We start from the raw sequence: 24,075 nt of genomic DNA on the forward strand, positions 1-24,075 counted from the left end.
ATGTGTATGCACACACGCGGACACGCACACGCCAGTACCGCAGCTTGAACTCATGGCCTCGTGTTCTTGCTTCATTCTTTTGTCCAAGGCTGGCCCTCTGCCACTGGAGCCATGCATTTACCTCTGATGTGTTTGCGATGCACAGGAACTTGAGAATGGATGGAGAGGCCTCGGGGCCTCCTGGCTCACCTCACCTGTGTCTGTATATTTGGCAATAGAGAAGTCTTTATGGATCATATTCTGTAATTTAGCCTAAAAGAACTTGGATAAATTTATCCTTCTCTCCTTCCCCTGGAAGCTACAGGGAAATTTTTGTGACTTAAGAAATAAGCAACCAAGATTACAACTGAAGTTTATGTGAAGTTGTTTTTATTAGAAAAATAAAAAGCGAATATAAAACCTCATGTTCTCCCTAGAAACAATCAAAGTATGCAAAAATAGACACCCACAAAGAGACAGGAGCTACAACAGAGAAGCTATTCAAGAGGAGCTATAAGACCTCAGATCGTGTGTTAAACTCTCCGAAGTTGGATGACTAGAGAAAAGCAGAGCTTGAGGATGGGGAGAAGATTCCAAGAAAGAAGCTAGAAACGAAGACGTCATTTCAGAAGAAATGCATCAGTGCAGTCGTGAAGGACAGTCCTGTGGAAATGACACCTCTAGCCTGAAGACTGGCTGTAATTCTTCAAAAGTGGGGGGCATGGGCTGTGGAGGAGCCATTGCACACGCATGGCCCGGGTGTGTGAGCAGCCCAGGAGAACAGAACCCGCTGGTGAAGGGGCAGATACAGCTCAGTGGGAGGAAAAAACTCATCTCCCAGCGAGGCTGTGACAACCGAGATCCATACGTGGAGATCCGCGCCTGGGCGCCCAGTTCTGCGTCCCATACAGAACGAAGTCGGGTGGCCTGCAAGCCTCTGTGTGAGGACTACAATGTCGAAACAGCTCGGGGAAGATAAGCTAACCATGATGAACTGGACTTTGATTAACCTTCACAACCTCTGTGCTGCCAAGGTCACATGTCCGAGAACAGGAGGCAGGGCTGCCAAAACACCCAATTAAAGACTTGTATGCAGGATACAAGAAAACGGAACGTTTAAAAGCCACCTCAAGAAAACCCAGACGTGAGCACAAAAGAGAGGAAAGGATTCGAAGAAGACATCAACCCTGAGTAGAGTGGCTGGGACACAGCAGGTTGAGGATGTGCTCAGGTGCAGGCTCTCCCTGCGGGCGGCGCTGCCAGGTGGGACTGTACAGCCCTTGGGAAGGCAAGTTGGTTTCCTCAGAGCCAAACCTTGCCTTACCACACAGCAGGTGCCAGAAACTGCAGGAGAGAGAGTGGACAGATGGCCGAGTAAGGGCCCGGGTGAGGGTGATGAAGCCACGTCTGGCTCCATGACCCAGTGTGAGCAGGCCATGGGCCATCAGGCCACAGAACAGGGTATGGCGGTGAATTGTACAGACAGATGTGGAGGGGTGGAGGGGAAGCCACAGTGGCAGCTTCAGCCTCTGCCTCGCCCCAGTGGTGGAACATCCGCACATCTCATCTGCAGGACTCTGGGAGCAAATCCTTCTGCAAGGTGCAAGGCCAGAGGGAGGTCGTTAGATCTCTGAATGCCTTCGTGGGCCGCCGGTGACTTTCCTTTGCTCTGCTGTCTGCTGTCCTGTCGGTGCCAGGACCGAATCTGAGAGTGCGTCTTCAAAGAATAATGAGATAAAGAGAGACGTGGAGACAAAACAACCCAGTAAACTGTGTGGTTCTTCCCTGAAGCCTCGTTTGAGGAAAGATGATAGATAGATAGATAGATAGATAGATAGATAGATAGATAGATAGACGGATAGACAGACAGACAGATGGATAGATAGATAGGTAGATGGATGGATGGATAGACAGACAGACAGACAGACAGACGGATAGACAGACAGACAGATGGATAGATAGATAGGTAGATGGATGGATGGATGGACGGACGGACGGACGGACGGACGGACGGACAGACAGACAGACAGACAGACAGACAGTTGGGGAGAGACAGAAAGATCCAGGCGTGGGTAGGTAAGAGGTGATGCCAGCCTGCATAGTTCACACCAAGGACGTGAGGGAGCCATGGTGCCTCTGTAAGTGTGAGATGAGTCCTGTCGTGTTCAGGGGTTGAGCGTCTCCATGAGCAATGTAAACATACTGCAAAAAGGAAAGTCATCCCTGAGCCTGCGGGGAGGCTACCGAATAAGAAGCTCTTCCTCCTTCTCTGTACCCTTGAACATTGACATGATCACAGATTTTAAAGGTGTGCCTAACATTTAAAGAAAATAATTCTGTCCATTTTATAGAGGACAAGAATCTGGAACCCAGAAAGCTAATTTGCCATAGGATTTGAATCCAGGACTATTCTGAATCCAGCAGTTAGGCCAAGAACACTGAGCCCCCAGGTGCCTGAAGGAGATGGAGCTGCTGAGTGGCCCCGTGTCCCGCTGTCGGAGAGGAGGAAGGAGCGAGGAGCTGGACTCGCAGGAAATCTGGCTGCCGTGTATTCCGCTTCCTTGGGGTCTGCAGAAAACCAGGCCGTCCTTCACCCTCAACCAGAGCTCACGTTCTTCTTCAAGGAGTTGAGGTCTAAACAACGGGGTTATTTATTAAAGCTCCCGTGTGTGGCAAATATATACTTTCAAGGGCCTCTTCGCACTCCATTCCTCAGCGCGTGTCACCTGTGCCCGTGTGTCCTGTGCTGCTCACGCTGACGGCTCTGGCTCGCAGCCCCCCACTCCCAAGTCCCCGTGAATGTGGCCTTTCTTCCTCCTGTTCCTACCGACATCAAAAGCCTGCCCATTGCTATTAACTCAGAATTATGGACAGGCTTTCCTTTGTCAGATTTGTCGCCTGTGATATCTGCGCTTAAATTACCGCGAGTCTGTGAAAAACACCCCAGTCTGCGTGTGGGTGTGAGCTGCCCACAGCTCACTCCTCACGGACGCTCCCCAATGGCTTCATTAGCCCTAATTTTTTAATTCTTTTTTTAAAATAGATTTTGAGTTGGTACCTTAAGAATGATGGGAGCAGGAGCATAAATATTGGGGTGGAATGGCCCCCTCTTGTGTAGGAGAATGTCCTTTGTGCTGCCAGTGGACTCTCCAGGCTTTGAGGATCTGGTGTCTTCACGTCTGTGGCACACGTCAGGAAAGAGACTTAAACCGTGGCAGCAAAGCGATGGTTCCACGGATACTCCATGGGCACAAACAGTGGGGCTGGCAGCCCGGGCTAGGCTCTGTCCTGCCGCCCACCCTCCCTCTCTCCCCGGTGCATTGAGAGGACCAGTCAGCCAGGAGAAAGGAGGGCACTGGAAGACTACAGTCTAACCCCTTCACCACGTCACCAGAGAGCCGCCTCCCTGGGTGTGTGTGCCCCACGGAAGCCCGGGAACTGTGGGGAGCGCCTGTGAAGCTCTGGAGTTGTTGGGGGTCGCCGTCTGGCCCAGACTGAAGGCTTAGAGGCACTTGCTGCAGCCTGGAGGTGGGACTGAAAGAAAGATGGAACATGTGCTCCTGGGAAACCCAAGCCAGCCATCTTGAAGACCATCTTCCTCTGAGCCCATCTGCACCCCTCCGCAGCTCCTCGAGCTCCAGACAGGAGCTGTGAGCCCCCATCCCACGTGCGGGGTCCACTCTTGGGTTTCATGTCAGTTACTGAACAGCGGTGTCTGCTCGCCGTTGTGTTAGTTCTGGAGTTCAGGGTTGAATGCCTCGGGCCCTGGACTTCTGGTCCCCAGATTCCCAGACCTTGAACCCACTCTTCAAAGTCAAATAGAAGCACACACCACAAGTGGACCTGGGGAAAGGTAGAAGACAGCTCAGGGGGTTGCTAGACAGTGTCTGGTCACTCGAGCCGCACTCCAGCCCTTCCTCGATTTCCTTACTTTGTGGTCAGGGTCTGGCATTTTGCCTGGGGCCAGCCTCAGACCCAGATCCTCTTACCCAGGCCTCCAGCACAGCTAGGAGTGCAGCTCTGCCCTGCCCGCCACGCGTGGCTTACCTGCTGAGAAAGATTCCTTTTTCCTCAGGCTGTGATCCTCATCTTTGCCTCACAAGTAGCTGGAACTACAGGCCCGGGCCACCTTGGGCTTGGCCTTCCCTTTGCGGTTTTTAACCTATCCTCATTTTTGTTGGAACTTAAAAACCACTATCGTTGAATAATCAGTTTTCATATGTCAGAGCCTGAGGAGAATGGTTCTAAGGCCGGGTGTCCGAGTGTTTCCCCTACACCCTGTGGGTATGTGTGGGGTGCTCTTCAGAGATGCGGAGTTCTGAGTAAAAATGGCAATTGACCTTTGAGGAGAGGGCAGCGAGAGAGAGCCGCTTCTCCGTGCACGGCCATGCTGTGAGCTGGATTTTAAATGTTTGATTAAGTTACTAGAGTGCTTTGCTTTGACATAATGAGCTATAAATTCGTGACTGCTGGCCAGTGCAGTGAGTGGGGAAGGATGAATTGTTCTGCACGGTGCTTCAAAACCTGAGATTCATTCTCTTAGAACGGCAGGGCTCTAAATAAATCATAGCCTACGAGCAAGGGTTTCTGTAATTTAGCTTCTGGGAGCAGGAGAAGGAAGAGGATATCCCAGGATTGGTAAAAATTCAGGCTTCGAGGATTCTGCCTCGTTTAGGGCGAGCACAGGTGAAGGGCGCCTTGTTGAGGGATTTCCAGGAGATGTCAGGGGAGCCCAGGGGTCTGGATGTTCCATGCATGGATTCAAGGCAGTTCCAGGGGCTCTGAACTCACAGAGCGGGGCTGGGGTGGAGATCAATCTCGTTTTCGATCTCTCTCTGAATCTGTCTGACTCACAAAATACTAGTGGCTTCATTAAAATCCAGCTCTCTCAGTCTCATTCTCAGTGGAGATCAAAAAATCAGCTCTTGCTAATTAAGTCTTTACCCAATTGTTGAGCCCAGCCCACCCCACTCCAGCCCCACTCCAGCCCCACTCCAGCCCCAGCCCAGCCCCACTCCAGCCCCAGCCCAGCCCCAGCTCAGCCCCACTCCAGCCCCAGCTCAGCCCCACTCCAGCCCCAGCTCAGCCCCACTCCAGCCCCACCCCAGCCCCACTCCAGCCCCAGCTCAGCCCTACTCCAGCCCCAGCTCAGCCCCAGCCCAGCCCCAGCCCAGCCCCACTCCAGCCCCAGCTCAGCCCCACTCCAGCCCCACTCCAGCCCCAGCCCAGCCCCAGCCCAGCCCCAGCCCAGCCCCACTCCAGCCCCAGCCCAGCCCCATTCCAGCCCCACTCCAGCCCCAGCTCAGCCCCACTCCAGCCCCACTCCAGCCCCAGCCCAGCCCCACTCCAGCCCCAGCCCAGCCCCACTCCAGCCCCAGCCCAGCCCTACTCCAGCCCCAGCCCAGCCCCAGCCCAGCCCCACTCCAGCCCCAGCTCAGCCCCACTCCAGCCCCAGCCCAGCCCCACTCCAGCCCCAGCCCAGCCCCAGCTCAGCCCCAGCCCAGCCCCACTCCAGCCCCACTCCAGCCCCAGCCCAGCCCCACTCCAGCCCCAGCCCAGCCCAGCTCAGCCCCACTCCAGCCCCAGCCCAGCCCCAGCTCAGCCCCACTCCAGCCCCAGCCCAGCCCCACTCCAGCCCAGCTCAGCCCCAGCCCAGCCCCACTCCAGCCCCAGCCCAGCCCCACTCCAGCCCCAGCCCAGCCCCAGCCCAGCCCCACTCCAGCCCCAGCCCAGCCCCAGCCCAGCCCCACTCCAGCCCCAGCCCAGCCCCAGCCCAGCCCCACTCCAGCCCCAGCCCAGCCCCAGCTCAGCCCCACTCCAGCCCCACTCCAGCCCCAGCACAGCCCCAGCCCAGCCCCACTCCAGCCCCAGCACAGCCCCAGCACAGCCCCAGCCCAGCCCCACTCCAGCCCCAGCCCAGCCCCAGCCCAGCCCCACTCCAGCCCCAGCCCAGCCCCACTCCAGCCCCAGCCCAGCCCCAGCTCAGCCCCACTCCAGCCCCAGCTCAGCCCCACTCCAGCCCCAGCTCAGCCCCACTCCAGCCCCACTCCAGCCCCAGCCCAGCCCCACTCCAGCCCCACTCCAGCCCCAGCCCAGCCCCACTCCAGCTCCAGCTCAGCCCTACTCCAGCCCCAGCTCAGCCCCAGCTCAGCCCCAGCCCAGCCCCAGCCCAGCCCCACTCCAGCCCCAGCTCAGCCCCACTCCAGCCCCAGCCCAGCCCCACTCCAGCCCCAATCCAGCCCCAGCCCAGCCCTACTCCAGCCCCAGCCCAGCCCCAGCCCAGCCCCAGCCCAGCCCCACTCCAGCCCCAGCCCAGCCCCACTCCAGCCCCAGCCCAGCCCCAGCTCAGCCCCACTCCAGCCCCAGCCCAGCCCCACTCCAGCCCCAGCCCAGCCCCACTCCAGCCCAGCTCAGCCCCAGCCCAGCCCCACTCCAGCCCCAGCTCAGCCCTACTCCAGCCCCAGCCCAGCCCCAGCCCAGCCCCACTCCAGCTCCAGCTCAGCCCTACTCCAGCCCCAGCTCAGCCCCAGCCCAGCCCCAGCCCAGCCCCACTCCAGCCCCAGCTCAGCCCCACTCCAGCCCCACTCCAGCCCCAGCCCAGCCCCACTCCAGCCCCAGCCCAGCCCCACTCCAGCCCCAGCCCAGCCCCACTCCAGCCCAGCTCAGCCCCAGCCCAGCCCCACTCCAGCCCCAGCCCAGCCCCACTCCAGCCCAGCTCAGCCCCACTCCAGCCCCAGCCCAGCCCCAGCTCAGCCCCACTCCAGCCCCAGCCCAGCCCCACTCCAGCCCCAGCCCAGCCCCAGCTCAGCCCCACTCCAGCCCCACTCCAGCCCCACTCCAGCCCCAGCCCAGCCCCACTCCAGCCCCAGCACAGCCCCAGCCCAGCCCCACTCCAGCCCCAGCCCATCCCCAGCCCAGCCCCAGCCCAGCCCAGCCTATACTGCAGCTCCTGTGTTCAGCATCTGTCCTATGCCTGTTTGATTCTAGGGCATCATTCGTAAGTGGTCAAGGTCCTCTCTAGGGAAGGTCTTTCTGGCTCATGGCTTCAGACTCTCCCCAAGCTTCTTATAGCAATTTCAGTCCCACCATCATCTCTCTCTCCAGCACAGCCAGGTTCGTCTCCCAGGAGGCACTAAATAAATGAAACGTAATTAAATTTATGTGATTTATTTGAGATGTGTACACACTGGGAACTTTATACTGCACAGTGCACAAATGCACCATTTATAATTGATTAAGTGGGGCGGTCGTGGTCACTGGAAGTATAGTGTGCATTCTGGCCTCTGTGGGGACCCTGGGCTTCCTTGGGGAGAGCAAGCTGGCCTGTGGTGGCATGCAGCCATGACTACTGTAGCTAGAATGCTGGCCCGGCGGCCAGGAAGGCAGGCCGAGGGCACCGGGCCTCCTCCACTGTCTGCTGCCCCGTCTTACCCGAGGGCCCAGGGCCCAGGCCACAGAAGCAACACCGAGTCTCCTAGTCCAGGGTGGCTGAGGGGCTAGGTGAGATGTCCCAGGAAGGTGTTCTGTAGAACACCTGTTGTGTGCTGCACAGCAACTCAATCCCGGTGACAGTCTGACTTCAGATTTGATGGCAGTTCCACAGATGAAGCCTCTCCTGGAGATGTGAGCAAGCGTAACGCTGGGAGAGAATGGACCGGGCCGTTCTCCCTGGCTCAGGAGTGATCAGCACTGCCTAGTCGATGCCAAGCCTGCCCAGGGCTCTTCTGGCCAGGGTACTTCTACCTCCTGGGAGCCAGCCTCCCTCTTACCAGAAAGGTAGAGGGGCCCCTAGAAGTTGGGGAACCAGCCCAGGTGAGGTCTCGGGGTCCTTCTAACCCCTGTACCTTCTTAAGATGCAGCAGTTGGCGGTGGATGGGGTGGGATTCCGAGTCCGGCATGGACGAGCTCTGAGGGTGCAAGGGTGGGACCCCCAACTCAGCCCTCCTCAGCAGCTCCCCTCCAGATGGTGAGGAAGACAGATTCCCTGGCCTGTCCACAGAAGCAGTCCCTGAGCAGGCCCCAGGGCGGTGGGCAGGGGGGCGGGGGGGGGGAGCCAGCTCTTTGCTGGTTTTGTTTTCCTTGGTTGATTTATTTGACAGGGGCCCGTTTTCCACATCATTTCTGGAGTGTCAGAGTCCCTTTTATCTGCAAAGGTCTCTCTTAAAAGCTCAAGGAGAAACGAAGGCAGGCCGGTCTATGCATGTGGTCCTGGAGACGAAAGCTCAGAACCCTCAGCTCTGCCTTGCCATCTGTCCTCCCTCCATGAGAACACAAGCTTTGCCCCAGCCCGGGTGTCCCTCCTCTCCCTCCCCCATAGAACAAGAGCTCAAGCCTTATTCCCTCTCTCAGGGTGAGGTTAGGTGTTACAACAACCTGCTGGTGGCTGCTTCAGGCCCAATAAGCACTGCTGGTCCTTGGCACCTGGGGAGCCCAGCCGTCCCTGGGCCAGGCCCAGTGCAGGGATCCTGGATGCGGTCCCGGGTGGGTCTCCGCCTTGCCGGGAAGTCCTTCCCGGGAACAGCCTTCCTCCGGGCAGGGCATGGCATGTGACTCCTCAGACTCCAGTCCTCCAGGCACCTGCTCCCCTGAGGACTTGCTGGGGTTTCAGCTGTGGGAAACCCATTGAGTCCCAGGCTGAATTTATGCCTCCTGCATGTAATAGTCCACACTGCTGGATTTATTGACCCCCGCTTTGAATGGCGCCCTGGTGGAATTTTCCGTGGGCATGGAGTTTGTCCCGTGCGAGGCAGGCCTTCCCTGAGGGCTGACCGTCCCCTCAATGAGAGGACACTCTGCTTTGGCTGTGACTGGGGGTTGGGGGGTTGGCGTTGTTTGCGTCTCACCTTGGGTCTGGAGCTCCTAGCGTGGTGATGGCCTCCACACACATAGACAGGGGTGGACATCTGGCTTCTGCCTGCAGAGTCTGGCTCTGGATATTTCTCCTTGTGAATTTCCAATCAGCAGAAAGCCTCTGCTGTTCTGTCTTGCGCGCGTGGTTTTCCTGAGCACGTCCTTGCTTTGCTCGCTCTGGGTTCTGGCATGACTTTGTCTCTCTGCTTCACCCTTATATTTGAATCAGCAAGCTAAAATGCTTTGGGGTTTTGTTGCTGTTGTTGTTTTCCTCGATCATCTCTATTTCTGGACCTAGAAACAGAGGAAATCCTCGGATCGGGAGTGTCTTTTCTCTCAATTGTCCCCTCCCGTTGTGACCCAAGATCAGATCGATACTTTACAAATTGGTATTGAGCATACACCGCCGGCCCCACTCCATAGCAGCGACAGTCACGAAGGAGAATGACGTGGACGGGGTGGCCGGTGGTGCCGGGGCTCCGAGGTGCAGCTCGTGGGCGCCGCAGCAGTCACCTGTGCCCTGGAGTTTCATTTGGGATGTGTGTCGGTGACTAGAGTGTCACCTGATGGGTCTTTTTGCTTATCCTGAGTGGACGGCAGGGGTCGACGTAAACATCAGAAACCGTGCTGGTGTCCGTGAGCGGTGTCTGGTATCTTATTCCCAGCAGCTCTCCCGCTCTCGTGGAGGCTCAGCCACAGCCCTCTGGAGTGGCACAGGTGCACACGCCCGCCACGCCACGCAACACGCCGGCTTGTTATTCAGGGCAGCAGCTGGGATTCTTTGAGGGGTTGACAGCACCTGGTTGTTACCTCCCCGGCTGCCCACACCCCTGTGGGCCCTCACGGACTGTCACGTGGCTCCTGTGGCATTGTGAGGTCACACCACCCACAAGCTGGACTCTCAGGGTGCCAAGAAGTGGGGGGGGGGGGTGAAGGAATATTTCCCTGTGAGCTCTGTGCCTTCGCCTTGGCAGATGAACACCGAGATGTGCGGAGAAAGGCACCGATGCCCAAAGGAGCCATGCTGGTGGGCGTGGGGCTGCCACGCGTGTGTGGCCGTGCTGGCTTGCACCCTGCCTTCCCCGGGTCCGGCGTGCGATGCCGCCGAGCTTGCCCGAATCCTAACGTCATGTGGAGCTCTGTGGGCTCCCTGACTTCGCTCTGGGTGAAGCGGTCTTTGTTGGACGGGCCGGGTTACTGCGTAGCGGGGACGCCGCCCGGTTTATTGGCGCTCCACTAATGACAGCTTGCTGTGTGGGGGAAGAAGTGGCCGGCGCACAGACTGCCCGGACCAGGGAAAGCACTGATTTTCTGAGCCACATTTGCTCTGTCAGGAGATTTTCCTGTCTGTGGTCTGCTGGCACAAGAAAGCCAGCAGGGCCGTCGGTCTGATGAGAATGCGTCCTGGGCAGGATCCCCCCAACCGCAGGACCCGCCGTCTGGGAGGGGCAGGTGGGAGCTGGGTGGGCACAGGGTCCCACAGAGGGAGAGCGGGGGCTGCTTGGCCGGGGCAGGACCCTGTGGATGTCCTGAGCGTGGCAGCCTCCGGTGCGGAAAGCAGTTTGCAGAGACAGGAGACAGTGGGTTGGGGACTGGAGTGGGTTTCTCCCATCAGGCATGCATATTTTATTGTCTCTGTTGACAGCTTGTGAAGCTGAGGCAGAAAGAACTGCGTATTCTCAGCGAGAAACCGTTGGACGGGGTGTGGGGGGGAGGAGAGGCGTGCAGGCTCCCTGCTGACCACTCCGCCCCTGGGTCCCCTTCCCTTGAGTTTGTGCCTCCATTCTTGTCTGTGCTTCCCCAAGTTATTCTTAGAGGAAGTTAAGAGAGAAAGATAAGAGATAGACAGGCAGGCAGAGAATAAAAGGGAGAAGAAGGGAGAGCTCTCTCCATATGCCCACACCACTTGCCGTACAGAATGGGTACGGGGGAGGGGCTGGGGTTGACAAAGAAATTCAGACAAGCCCCACAGCTCAAAATCACACACACACACACACAGCCTCACTGTGTGCGGGCTACAGACTCACCACTGGTCTTAAGCAGTTGAGAGTTTTGCTTAATTTTTTTTTAACCTCCAAATGGAGACTGCTCCTATGTGTGTTTAGGGTCGTGGCTCCTTCGTGGCAGGCCGAGCCGAGCCTGCCTCGGGGTGACACGGGAGGGGTGAGGGGGGCCTGTCTGGAAGTGGGAAATGGCCAGGGAAAGAGCTGGGCCCTGCAGCCTGCCTGTCCTCAGCTAGTGCCTCCCACTCAGGAGAGAAGCCCACACCCCTCCTCCTCTTTCCCTCTGGTTCTCAGCCAGAGCTGCAGGGTTGCACATTAACCCTTCCTGTCTGCCAGTCCTGGGGGAGTGAGGGCTCAGGCTTCAGCCTAGCGAGTTTGCTGATCTAATCAGGAGAGCCACTTGGGTCTGTTCCTCTGTTTAGGTTGGCTCAGGGCCTAATCTCATCTGAGGGGATGGGCCAGATCTGCCTTCAAGTGTAAGTCCTGGGCGGAGTCCGAGGCTCCCAGGCCAGGAGGGAGGGCTGGGCTGAGCCGTGAGGTAGCCCTCAACCCCAGGGCAGCCCCTTTCTCCTCCGTGAGCACTGGTCACCTGCAGGTCATCTCCTGCCTGAACCACGCCTCCAGCTCTTTGTTCTCTCCGTGTGTCTGAGCTAGGGTGCCTGCGCCAGTCTGGACCTCCGTCCCCCTGTTTCCTCTTCCCACCATAGCTGGCGTGACAGCCCACGCCACCACGTGCAGCTCTTGGTTGACATCTTGGTGAATCTTTGGTCTGGAGCTACTTGGGGCTGAGTCCCACTGAGCTCTGTGTCGTGTAGCCAAGGTGACAAGCGCTGACCACCAGGTCCTCCCACCAATTCCCCCTTCACGCCTGGGGGGGCCCACAGCAGAGCAGAGACCCTGCTTAGCTCCCCGAGTCTAGAAAGGAGTGGAAAGTCTAATTGTTTTCTTAAACCTACCCAAGGTCTTGTCCAAGCACATTGTCACCAAAACAACAACAACAAACGAAAGCCAGATGTGACGTTTGAGAGAAATAAAGACTTGTCCAGGCTTCCGGAAGCTCGGGCCTCCTGGGGGGCCCACGGGTCCCAGGTGGCTCTTAATGTGAGTGTAGAGGGAGCATCAGCCCTCGGTCCCTGGCTGCAAGGCTGGGCTGGGCAGGGGGGACAGGCCTGGGACCAGGCCGACAGGAAGGACTCCGCAGGCGTGCAGAGCAGCAGAGGCCCGTGGCGCTGGGCTCAGCCATCTCTGAGCACTTGCTGCTGGGCTCCTCATTTGGAAGCGCACAGCTTTTCTTTCCTATGCTAAGGATGAACTAGCTTATTCACTGTACCCACCTGATAGCGCTTGACAAACATGATTATCATTGTCGTCGCGCTTCCCAGCTGGGCACTGCAGCTCTTGCTTATAATCCAAGACACTCAGGAGACAGACACCGGGGAGGTTGTGGTTCAAGCCTAGCCCAAGCAAAAAGTTAATAAGACTCCATCTCAGCCAGTGAACGCTGGACCTGGTGGAATATGCCTACGATCCCAGTTCTACAGGGTCCACACAGGGGGACTGCAGCTCAGACGGGCCTGGGCATCCATGTCTATGTGCATAAAGGTACAAATGCGAAAAGGACTAGAGGTGTAGCTCAAGTTGGCAGAGCCCAGGCTAGCCAGTGCAAGGCCCTCAGTCCAGTTCCCAGTGCTAATGAAGAGAGAGAAGAGAAGAGGAGGGAGGGAGGGAGGGAGGGAGGGAAGGAAGGAAGGAAGGAAGGAAGAAAGGAAGGAAGGAAGGAAGGACGGGAAGGAAGGAAGGAAGGAAGGAAGGAAGGAAGAAAGGAAGGAAGGAAAGAAAGAAGGGAAGGAAGGAGGGAAGGAGGGAAGGAAGGAAGGAAGAAAGGAAGGGAGGGAGGGAGGGAAAAGATAGTGGGAGGGAAGGCATAGCTCCCTCTCTCCCTGATGTACCCTTATGCCCCGAGTTTGAATCTTGGCGCATCTTGGATTCATGGGCCAGGCTCTGCTCTTGGTGCTGAAGAGTGAGGGCAGGTTCCCTCCAGCGGGAGAGGATAAGGCCCCAGCCCAACAAGTGCACAGAGCTTTGCAGACGTGGCCTTGGGGAAGACATCTCTCCTGCCTTTGGGGAGGGGGCAGGTCAAGGGAGACGCCTCAGAGACAGGCACCTTCGGCCAGAGGTCTGCAAGGGGCAACTTGGTCCTTCCCTGGAATGTCCCAGGCACGCGCTTTCCTCCGGCCCCGAAGGCTGGAGGGCGAACCCCAACATACTCCAGGAGAAGCAGGGGGCTGGAGTCTGGGGGGAGCAGGAGAGGGCCACAGACTTTCTTGTTGTTTTCAGTACTGGCTCTGCTCGGGTGACTCAGTACCCCCAGTTCACACTTCTGGCCCTGCTTCTCACCGGTTATTTGAGAGGAGGGTCTCACTTCCCATCCGTGTGTACAGTCTGCCCGCTTCAGGCTTGACACCCTTGCTGGGGTCACAGGACCCATACCACCAGGTCCAGCGTCCCTCCTCGGGGACTGAGCCTCCAGGCTGATCTGCCTGAGCTGGCCTCAAACCCCCCTCCTCCTGTGGTCAACCTCCCCAATGACGAGGCGTGAAGATGGCACGCCGGCGTGCGGCTCGTGGTAGACTCTGAGCCCAGCTTCAGGAGCAGGGCGTGACGGCTGGGTTTGAGGATGACCTTCACATGGACAGTGGGAGATGTGGGCTACTGCAGCTTCCCCAGCTCCTCCTCCTCCTCCCACAGGGCCATCAGGTTTCTGGCCTCCCTGAGCCATTGCTTGTGGAAACAGCTGTTGATAGAGGCCTGGGGAGGCTGGCCAGGGCAGTGGACTGTAACAAAAGGCCAGAGACCGGACAGGGAAAGAGCAGGCATTTATTTCTTCCATTTTGAAGGCCGGGAAGTCTGGGCCACGGCGCTGGAGGATGTGGTATTGCACACAGTGGCTCGGAGTCAGTCTTCACGTGGCTGGAGAGGTGGGAGGCTCTGTGCTCCCTGGTGTAAGGGCCCTGCTCCTGGGGTGCCACTCTCAACACCCCCCTTCTCACACCCCCACTTTGGTGTAGGATTTCAATGTATGAATCAGGGATGGGGCTGAGGAGTGCAGGCGTTCAGACGCCGACACCCAGGAAACACAGGGCAACTAAACGGGACCACGCCAAGTGCTGGCTGCGCAGACAGACAGACAGCTCCTCCAAGCCCTCCAGGGCCTGAGCTGAATAGCCCGGTGTCCTAAGTTTGGTCATTGTGACAATGGGGTGCTGAGACCCTGTCCTTCCTATTCCTAAACCAGCTGTGCCTCAGCCCCGGCCAGGTTTACATCTGGAGATGGTGCAGAATTCTTTTCAGGATGGAGCTGCTGCTGGTGGTGGTGGTGGTGGTGGTGTGTGTGTGTGTGTGAGAGAGAGGGGGGGGAGGGAGGGAGAGAGGGAGGGAGGGAGGGAGAGACAGAGACACGGTGGTCCAGTGGCCAGCACACCTGGAATCTGTTTGTGAAGATCCCCGGTTCAGTCCGCCGAGCACCCCAGGTTGTTGGTTTATTGTGTGCTCTGTGAACATCTGGGATTCAGTTTGTAATGCCAAGCTGGTGCGGGGCCTTGTGTCAGGGGCTGGGAGGGGGAGCCCTCGCCTGAGGTGGGAGTGACCGAGGTGAGTGGGGCTTCTAAACTGTTCTGCAGATTTCAGCTCAGCGTCCTTCACACACAGGAAAGCATAGAAACAAAACAATGCACACAAAAAAGAATTAGCTGAAGAGCAAGGAGTGGATCAAAGCAACAACGCAGTCCATAAAGCACCCCCTTTCCATTTTCCCCTGGTTTCCTGTCCACCCAATAGTTTTAATAATGTCCAGGTATTTTCCTTCTCTGGGAAGAAAAGAATAGAAGGGGGGAAAGGGTTGGATGTGAACCAGGAAGGAAATGCTCTGAGAAATAAAATTGTAATTAGTTATCGATGTGATCTGGTCGTAGATAATTACACCGCATTCTTTGGCTCAGGCCTGAGCAGGCTTGGAAAGATAGCTTGGGGTCACTTGCTATGAAGAAAATTGAGCCAAGTACAGGGATAAACGGGAGGCTTATCCGATGGTGCGTGGTGCGAGCGTGTCTATCGGGACTGGACAGGAAACTTGTCACTCAACCAGGAGAACGTCGAATCTGTGGCTGCCGTCAGGACGTTTTTGTCCCTTTTCACTTTGAACTTGCTCAGCACAAAACACAAAGGCCAGTAGGTTCAAAGAGGATCATTTTACGCAGAACACGCGCAGAAAATGTGTGCTCAGTGGCAGAGCCCTCTCGCACCTCTCCGGCAGAACTACTTCCATTCGCATCTGTCACTTTTCTACCTGAATGGATCGAAGAGGTTGGAGACCTGGGGGGGAGAGGATCTGGTGTCTGCTGGAGTAACCAGCAAACCAACCAACCACTATGCGCCCACGCCCTCCCTCCGTCCCTGGAGTTCGTCCACCTGGCCCTTCTCTCTTCACAAGCCCATTCCCTCCCTTTTCCTCCCCTCCTCCTCCTTTCTCCCTGGGACCTGAAGCCCAGCCCTCACGCCTTGTTCTCCTTCTCTTTTCATCTTCATGGTAACCACATCAGATTCCTGGTCTTCCCTACTCCTGCCCAGCCTTCTCCCCTCTTGATAGAACTTCCCAAGTTCTATCAGCAAACTCTCACCTCCTGCCGGACTCTACCTCCTCTTAGGACTCTAATTCATCAGCAAGTGCCCTCTCGTCTGCCTCCAATCCATTACCAGAATTTGGCTGCTGTCAGTTTAAGAGGGGTGTGTGTGTGTGTGTGTGTGTGTGTGTGTGTGTGTGTGTGTGTGTGTCCTGTTCAAATGCACACAGGCATATCCCGTGCATGCATAAATCTGTGCTTTCTCCCAACTTAGCCTTTTCTCCCTGGAGTTTGAGTCCTCAAGACACTAACATAGCTCTGTAAACAGTGGGGCTCTTGGCTTTGGTCAAACCTCTTGGCGACCACCTCCATGTCTCCTGTATTGTTTTAGAGACCAGGGCTCCCTGGGCCCTTTGGCTCATTCTCTGCAGAGCCTGTTGTTTTCCATGCAGCTGCTCAGACACACCTCTGTGCAATCTGCTCCCCTCCCCGCTCCTCTCCTGAAATCAAGGACTGGATGCAGGGCTATTCATGCATATGGCAGCTGACAGGGCGGGGGTCAGGGGCAAGGCAGGCCCCGGCCATGGAGGTGCTCTGCGTTTCCTTAACAGCCGTGTAATTGGAAGAAAATTGGTCCAATGTGAGGTGTAAGCGGAGTTCCAAAGTGATTGTTGGGGGTGGGAGGGGGATTTTGAATGTGTTCTCTTTGCAAGCTGAGGTCCTGAGCTGGTCCCTGAGGAAAGCCCAGAGTCCTCTAGGACTCAGGCATCAGGCGCCTAGAACTGCCTATGCAAGGGCCAAAACCACATCCAGGAAGTTCTAATAGGTGCATCAGGTCTGAGAGAATCAAGGAGACATGCTCCTGAGAGATGGCCCGGGACCCACTCGAGGCTCGGGGAAATCTGGGGTCTTGAGCCTTCTGACACCACTGAGCCAAGCCAGTAAACAGGCTGTGGACAGTGAAGGCAGACAGGCGCGGGTCTGTTTCCTCGTCTGCTTTGATTCAGTTTTTCCAGTCTTGACAGGAGCAGATGTTGCTCGTTACCGGCCTCCCCTCGGGGTTGCGGAGAAGCCCCCTGCTCAGCCCAGGACCCAAAAGCAAGGAAGCAGAGTGGCAGCGGGGATCAAGTTGTGGGCTCTGGAATCCAAGAGGCCACTGTTCCAGCCTTGTCTACAAACTGTGTGACCTAGTTCGTGTCACTTCTCTGGTTCAGTGGCCTCATGCAGCAATTAACTACATCGAGAGCCACATTGGGGACACAGTGAGATAACACACATGAAACAGCTAATGTGCTCCCTGCAAATAGGGATAGAGAGGGAAAGGGAAGGAAGGAAAGAAGAGAAAGAGAGAGGGAAGGAAGGGAGGGAGGAGGAGAAAGAGAGGGAGCGAAGGGAGGGATGAGGAGAAAAGGGAGGGAGGGAGGGAGGGAGGGAGGGAAGGAAGGAGGGAGGGGGAGATAAACACCACTTTGCTGAGAGCCCTTACCGGATATTTAACTACCCATCCCAGAACCCTCCTCTGTTAGGTTGGGTCACATGACAAGGGTCTGCGAGTAGGATTAGTATGAGTCACCTCTGGGTCACATGGTGATGAGCTGGTGTGGCCCTGTCTCCTGGTCCAGCAGCCTGGGGGGGGGCCGGGGTCTCTAAGATGTGGAGCGAGGTGAACAAGCCCTGTACGCAGGGCAGAGCCGGCGTTTGTTGGCCCGGTGAGATTTGCGAGTTCATTTGTTACTGCCTTGCTAACCAACACAGCCGCGTGTGGAGGTGAAATAAATCTGTATTCCTGAGCTCCCGGGGCATCTCGGGATGACGATAATGACAATAACACCAGCTGCAAACACGGCCATTTATCGAGCCCTGGAGAGACGTCACGGAGCCCTGGTGGATGTGAGGCCACTCAGCCGTCTCAGGTAGCCTGTGAGGTGCGCCGTCCATGTTACATAACCACCCTGCTCCTAAAATAATCTCCCGGTGCGTTTTCCAAAAGGGTTCTCACGAGCAACTTCAGTGAGGGAAAGAGCGCTTCGGGCACAACCACAAATGACAGCCAGGCTGTCCTCCCGGGGTGTCAGAGCTCTTCTTTTGAACTCGCTCTTAGGGTGCTGCAAGTCACCAGCTAGAAACAGCCCGTTTTCAACATTGGTGAATGGTCCTCATTACCCGCTGAGTGCCCGGGGTCACAGCCCAGGTCACTTTTGCTCCTCAGTCAGGGAATCAACATCTCGATATTGTATGCACTTTTTTGTCGGTCGCGGGGTTTGAACTTGGGTCCCGGGGCTCTTTTGCTCAAGGCCAGCCGTCTACCATTAGAGCCACAGATCCCTCTCGCCCCTGTTAGATAGCTTTGGAAACACCAGTGGTCAGAGAAAAGGACAGACAGGCTGCCTAAGGAACGGCCTAGCAAGGCCAGTCTTGGCTCCCTTCCTCAGGCCCGGTCTCTGAGCATCCCTCTCCTCCCTCGAGAACAAGAAGGTTCTCGCTGTGCTCCGGGTGGTCCTCTGGCCCCCTGGCCTATTCTTCCCTGGTGAGAAGCAGGGGGCTAGTCCCCTCTCACCTTGCAGGTCAGCAAGGCTGGAAGCTGGGGCTCTGGGAGCCCTGTTGAGGAGAGCAGGCTCCCCTCTCCTAGCGCAGGAAGGCCACGACCTCCAACTCCCAGTGTGGCCAGGTCAGGTTGATGCTTCACATGGCACTGAGTGCAAAGGCTGTGGTAAACACATCCCCCCTCTGCAGGACCTGTGTGGGTAGATGGATGCATGGATGGATGGGTCCATGGATCAATTAACAGATCAATGGGTAGATGACTGGAATGATGTACAGGGTGTTTAGATGGGTAATAAACTAGAGGTGGATGTTTGAATAGTTGCATGAGTGGATGGATGGATGGATGGATGGATGGATGGATGATGATGTACTGGGCGTTTGGGTGAATGAATAAACTAAGATGGACGCATGAGTAGTTTCATGAGTGGATAGTTGGATGGGTAGATGGTTGAAAGGCTGACTAACAATATCTAACAGTAAGTGGCAAACACTTCTAATCATATTTACACAGTTATATGTGCCCAGGATGGGTCCCACAAAGGCCAGGCTCTGTTTCTGAAGCTTGCCGTTTGGGCTCAGAAAACAATATGGCAGTTCAGCTGAGCAACCTGTAGGGTTTGGCTTCCATTCTCTCCTATTGCATCCAGCAAGAACTCTGCAAAGTCCTGTGGCTCTACAGAAGGAGGGGCTTCCTGGCTGGGCTGTGTCCCATCCTGGCCAGGCACACACACTGTCTGTGACCTCCTCAGATCTATCCTGCTACCATCCTGCTTTCTATTCAGGTATCCTAGATCCACTCTCGGCCTGAACTGTGCCTGCAGCTCTCTGCCTCTGGCCCAGGGTCACAGAGTAACACAGCCATGGCCGGCGGCTGAGCCTCCCTCGGCCTCACTGGGAAAAACATGGCATTGCCCTTCCACTTCCTGCTGTGTAGAGCCCTACCGGAAGCGTGCCCGCCAGGCGGGCACCTCCACTGGCTCTCCATGCTCTCCCAGACCCGGCCTGGGTGGAGCCTGAGCAGAAAGGGAAAGGCCCTGAGGCCTCGGGGAGCACAGCCTGGCCAGGCCACCCCTCCGTCCTCACTCAGAGCCCAGGAGGCAGCAGGCCCAGGTGGCTAAATTTGGGTGTTTTTACTTCTGTGCAGCCACAAATACCAGCAAAGCAATGAAAAAGGTTCCTCCCCTCCCGGAGCCTCTGTGCGTGCCCAGCTGGCAGTATTTTTAGCTTCCACTCTGGTTTGGGGCTGGTAGTGCGTGCCCGCCCTCACCAGGCTGCAGGAGCTTGGCCGACAGTGGAGATGGGAGTTGAGTGTATGGCACTGGCCAGGCTTTCGATGGGACAACAGAGGGGGACAGCAGACCCCAGAGACCAGGCCGAACTACCTTGCCTGGGGCCTGGAGAGAGGGTCAGGGAGGGCGGTGTGCCCGTGGGGGGAGGGCGGTGTGCCCGTGGGGGTTCTTGTCTGGGAGGAGACAAAATGGGGAAAGGAAAAGTGCCACCCTTCACAAGGGCCCTGTGGACCAGGGGGGTGCAGGGCCCTTGCCCAGTCCTCAGAGCACCGCGGCCTTGGCTGCAGCGGCTTCCCGGGCCTGGGCTCTTGTGCAAGCCACTGGAACAGCTTGATTTGACGCGATGGTGAGACCCGGCAGGGCAGTGCTAGAGGTCTTTGACGGGCCAGCGGTCACCCGGTTTCTGCTGTCGTGTCATTACGTTGGTCTTGGTAAGCACACTCTGGTCAGCGCTCCCCCAACCCAGAGGAGGAGATTCACGTGATGGGGGGTGTCCTGGATGCTGCAGCCAGCCCTGCATCTGGCCCCGACTCTCTCCTCTCTCCTCAGCCTCCTCAGCTCTGTGATGGGGGGTGACACTGCTCTCCCCTCTAGCCAGACATAGCCCTTCCATCCCTTCCATTCTACCCGGGAAAGCTTACCCAGGCCATACAGGGCTCTCTGCGCTGGCGGTTGTGGGCTGTGGAGTGTATGCAGTGACTTAGGGCCCCTGTGCCAGCCGAGCTAGAAATCAACACTGGGACCGGAGGATATGGGGCTAGCAAGGAGCAGGGCCCTCTGGCCCAGAACACTGGAGCCAGCCTTGGTGACACCCAGTTCAGTGTCCCTGAACTCCATGGGGCCAACCCTCACACCCAGGGCCCCTGACCCAGAGCCCATCTCTCCTCCAGGCCCCGTGGGAAGGGCGCCGGGAAAGAGCCACGTTTTTTCCTTCACTGCTTCAGGTCTGGCTGCATCAGGCTCACACTGTAAGCACCGAGGACGCCTCCCTCCTTCTCCAGACCCATGGAGATGTTTTCTGTCCTTCGTAAAATTAGAAGAGAAAGCCGAAACGTTGAGGTGGAAAAGCCTATCGTGTAATAGACACAAATTTTCTTTCCTAGCGATGTAGTCACATGTATGGAAACCCCTTGTGGAGAAACACAGTGCAGAAGGCAGACGGACCCCGCAAGGGCCTGTGGAGTCACGACACAGCCCTGCCATGGCCAGAAAGCCAGCCTGGCAGGCCAGGCACTGCGTTTTGTCCTTCAGCCCACAGTGACACGCCTGTCCTCTGCTCTGTTCCTGTAGCAACTGCCATCGGCTCCCATCACTGTCCGTCTCCACTGAGCTCTTGGGACACTTCCTTGGGTATTTAACTATGCCTTCCGGGGTTCTGCCTCATCACCTCACCTGGTGATAACTCTGCAGTGAGAGCCGTGGTGAGAAAGCTCAAAGGTTTTGTCTGTGGTGCTTGGGAAAACAAGCAGCCATCAACTAGTGATGTCTCTCTCGGACTTGGCACAGCAGAGGAGGAGAAGCCCAGCACACATGCTGGGTTTGTGCTTAGAACTGACCTTGGCCTTCTATGCCCAGCTTGACTGTCGGCTCCACCAGCGTGAATATGTGGCCCTGAGAGACCCAGCATCTCTGGGGCTCGTTTGGTCCTGGATTGATGGTTGATGCCTGCACGTGACTGAATGCATGTCCTTTTGACCTCTTTTCACTCTTGTCTCTCGGCAGGCGCCTGAACAAGAATAAGCTCCAGATTCTTCCAGAGTTGCTCTTCCAGAGCACGCCCAAGCTCACCAGACTGTGAGTACAGCTGACTTTCTCATGTTCTCTCTCTTGGACCTTGCTGGGCGTTGGTGTTTTGCTCTGTGGCCACAGGGGTGTGTGGCACCCGTGATGTGAATGGCGCCCGCGGGTGAGGCCCGGGCGTGGAGGCTCCAGGCTGGGATCCGGTGTGTGGAGGCCCAGAGCAGGGCCTTCTTCTCCTGGGGGCTTAACTGAGGACTGAGTCGTGGTAGGCCCTCTCTTCCAGCAGGAGGGATTTCACATATATCTGAACTCACATCGGGGAGGTTCGCTGGCTGGTTTTGGGGGGCTGCCTGTGTACCCCTCGGGGGGTATTTTGTCTGCTGCCTTGGTGACTGTGGAAACAGTTTGTGTCCTTGCTTGCTTCCTGCCATGGCCAGTCCGGGACCCTGGGTCTTGAGGTCTGTGTCTTAGTAGAGAAAGGGCTGTGTGCCTCAGATTTTGTTTGGTCTTTCGGTGCATTTGTTCATGTGAGAGTTTGGAAGTCGGAGCGCTGCCGGTGCAGGTCAGGTGGAAAGCGTGGTCGAGCGCTGCCCGTGCCGTCAGCAAGTCGTAAGCACCCGCTGTGCACGGCTCCGTGACGGAGGCCTGGACCTTCATCCACCCGGCCTCTGTGGATGGACGCTGAGCCCTCCGAGTCGGGCCGGACAGCAGGCGCCGTGGCCCGCCCTCCTCTGTGCCTGGGCTTAATACCTACTTAGGCCATCAAAACAATGCTCAGAGGTTCTAGAAAGAGCTGGAAAATAGTGTCCATAGGGGACGGACCACAGGAGTCCCTCCATAGCCAAATTAATTACAGGGTGTGAGATTAATGTGCAGCCATGCGCAGTCTCTCCTGTGCTTTAACCCGTGTCTGGATTACACCACCGTGGGAGTGTCAGGACCGACCGTGCCTGGCGTACCGCTTGGCCCACACGGCAGCCCTGGCTGGTGGGCTCCAGGGATGAAGGACCCCACGTCAGGGCCTCCAGCACAGCTGGTCCCACAATCAGCCGGCCGGACAGTCAGCACCGCACGGTGCCTTTCCAACCTGCACCCGGCCAGTCTCCAGGCCAGCCCCTGCGGTCTTAGCTCTGTTTCTAGACAGGGCAGGCCCTGGGGGGCTCCTGGGTGGGACGAGGGGTGGGTCTGCCTGCATCAGTGGCTGCAGGGCATCAGGTGGGTATGATAGGCGGTGGTAACGGGTCTCTGAGGGGCTGGAAAGCTCGGGGTTCAGGTCCCAACAGCCCCTTCCTGAGAGATCCCTTCTCTCTGTGCCTCAATGCCTTCTATAAGTAAGTGGGGGGTACAGGTAGGATACTGGGGTGCACCCACGGGTTTTCTGGAACTGAAAGCACTGGAGGTGTGCAGGAGCTGAGGTAACTGCTCTTACCACAACGCTCGTCTTCACCACCTGAGTCCAGCCTCCTTTCTCTGGGGGACCTGGGAGATAAATTACACCAAGAGAGCTGCAGGTAGGAACGAGGTTCGTCTCATTTGGTGTCTGTGCTTCTCTGGGCCCCTGGCCAAGGACACCCCGGCCCTCAGTGAATGGTGGGTATAGAGATGCCAGGTTACAAAAGCCCCCCACTTCCCAGAAAGCCTGGGTTCTCTTTTCTGCCATTCCCCCTTCTACGCCCTCGTGCATTCATTCACCCCTTCGCTTGACTGTGTGTGTGGCACGCTTTTCCCTGGGCGTCCTTTGCAGTCTGGCCCCGTGCTGGGTGCTGAGCAGCAGGCACAGGTCCCCATCACAACACACCCTGCACGGCTGCTGGAGGGCTGGCAGCCTCGTGCCGGTGCCACTGCTTTTTGTAGTAGCAACTACACTGACCCAGGTTTGAGTTGCCCGAAGCCCTCGTCTTTCCTAGCCGGGTTTGATGTTTGATTTTTCATACCAGTCCCTTTGTGTGTCTGTCTGATTTGTCAGCCCCTCTGGGGCCTTTGGTGGAAAGAAGCCGGGTGCAGATTAAACACCAATGGAGGTGTGCGGCGGAGCGTGTGCAACTGGGCAGGCTCTGATCTAGAAGACCCCATGGAACCCCAGTGGACAAGCAAGCCATCCCCACGGAGGCCCAACATGGGCTTGAGCAGCCGATGCGTGCGGTGTGCGGGGACAGCCTCTGTCCCAAGGGCCACACCTGTGCCTGTGACTCTCGTGTTCAGGTGGCAGACACACAGCTCCCCTCTTTCGGAGAGGAAGCAGCAGAGCCCCAGGACTCGCGGGCCAGTACTGGCCGAGCCCGGCTCCAGCCCAAGCTTACACGACTCAGTCCACACGCTCAACCATGGCGTCCACTACTGTGGTCAGGGAAAGCTTAGTGAGCGCTCAGGGTGAACGCCCAGGAGACCACTGAGATTTATTGAGCCTGGCCTTGTTGAGTGACTGGTACCTTGTGACTCCAGTGGACTTTTACTGGATCCTTTTGTGATGCTAGTAGTGCTTGGGCTGCATCCACTGTGCCTCTAGTGGTACTTTTGCTTGGTCCTCTGTGCCTCCAGCAGTACTTGTGTTCAGTCCCTCGTGCCTGTAACAGTACTTCTGCTCGATCCCTTTGCAGCAACCACGCCTTCCCATTTTGTAGTCAACTTGTAAGCAAAACTGCTTTCAGTGTAGGTAAACGACTGCTTTCGGTATAGGCCACAGTAAAACCATGTCGATGGAAATGGCACCGTGTCCGTGAACGACCAGCAGGGAAACAAAATCTATGACTGCCCATGTGGCCGAGCAGTTGTTATGGGCCGTGGTGAGCAAAGAGCAGCCTGCAAGGTGGCTCTGGTTTCAGGCAGTGTGGACAGCAGGTGGTGTGGACAGGGGGTGAAGTGAATGGAGGGTGGCATGGATGGCAGGCTCCACAGTACGCTTGGAGACAGATTCACACTGGGCTGTGGGAACGGACGGTGGTGGCTGTAGGCGCCATGTAATTCTTGGCACCCCCGCGGGGGGCCGTCCACACTCCATCTCGCCTTAACCCAGAGTCAGGTGACAGGGTTGTGGGAAAGTCTCTTCCCTTC

At 57.1% G+C, this 24,075-nt stretch overlaps 1 protein-coding gene and 1 long non-coding RNA gene across 2 annotated transcripts in view; one reads left to right on the forward strand and one right to left on the reverse strand.

Annotated features, from left to right (window-relative positions):
- Slit3 (slit guidance ligand 3) overlaps positions 1-24,075 on the forward strand; it is a 230,622-nt gene that overhangs the window by 30,143 nt on the left and 176,404 nt on the right. Inside the window, exon 4 of the mRNA XM_090320813.1 lies at positions 21,007-21,078. Within this exon, the coding sequence (XP_090176939.1) occupies positions 21,007-21,078 (72 nt within the window). The remainder of the gene's footprint in view (positions 1-21,006; positions 21,079-24,075) is intronic.
- LOC150044532 (uncharacterized) lies at positions 7,823-9,633 on the reverse strand. The gene is made up of 3 exons (XR_016533099.1): positions 8,823-9,633; positions 8,353-8,587; positions 7,823-7,886 (listed from the first exon to the last, which is right to left on the reverse strand). It is a non-coding gene; the product is annotated as an uncharacterized LOC150044532 (long non-coding RNA).

This window comes from Megascapheus bottae, chromosome 29 (genome assembly GCF_031878675.1).
Source record: "Megascapheus bottae isolate mThoBot1 chromosome 29, mThoBot2.hap1, whole genome shotgun sequence".
Lineage (NCBI taxonomy): Eukaryota > Metazoa > Chordata > Mammalia > Rodentia > Geomyidae > Megascapheus > Megascapheus bottae.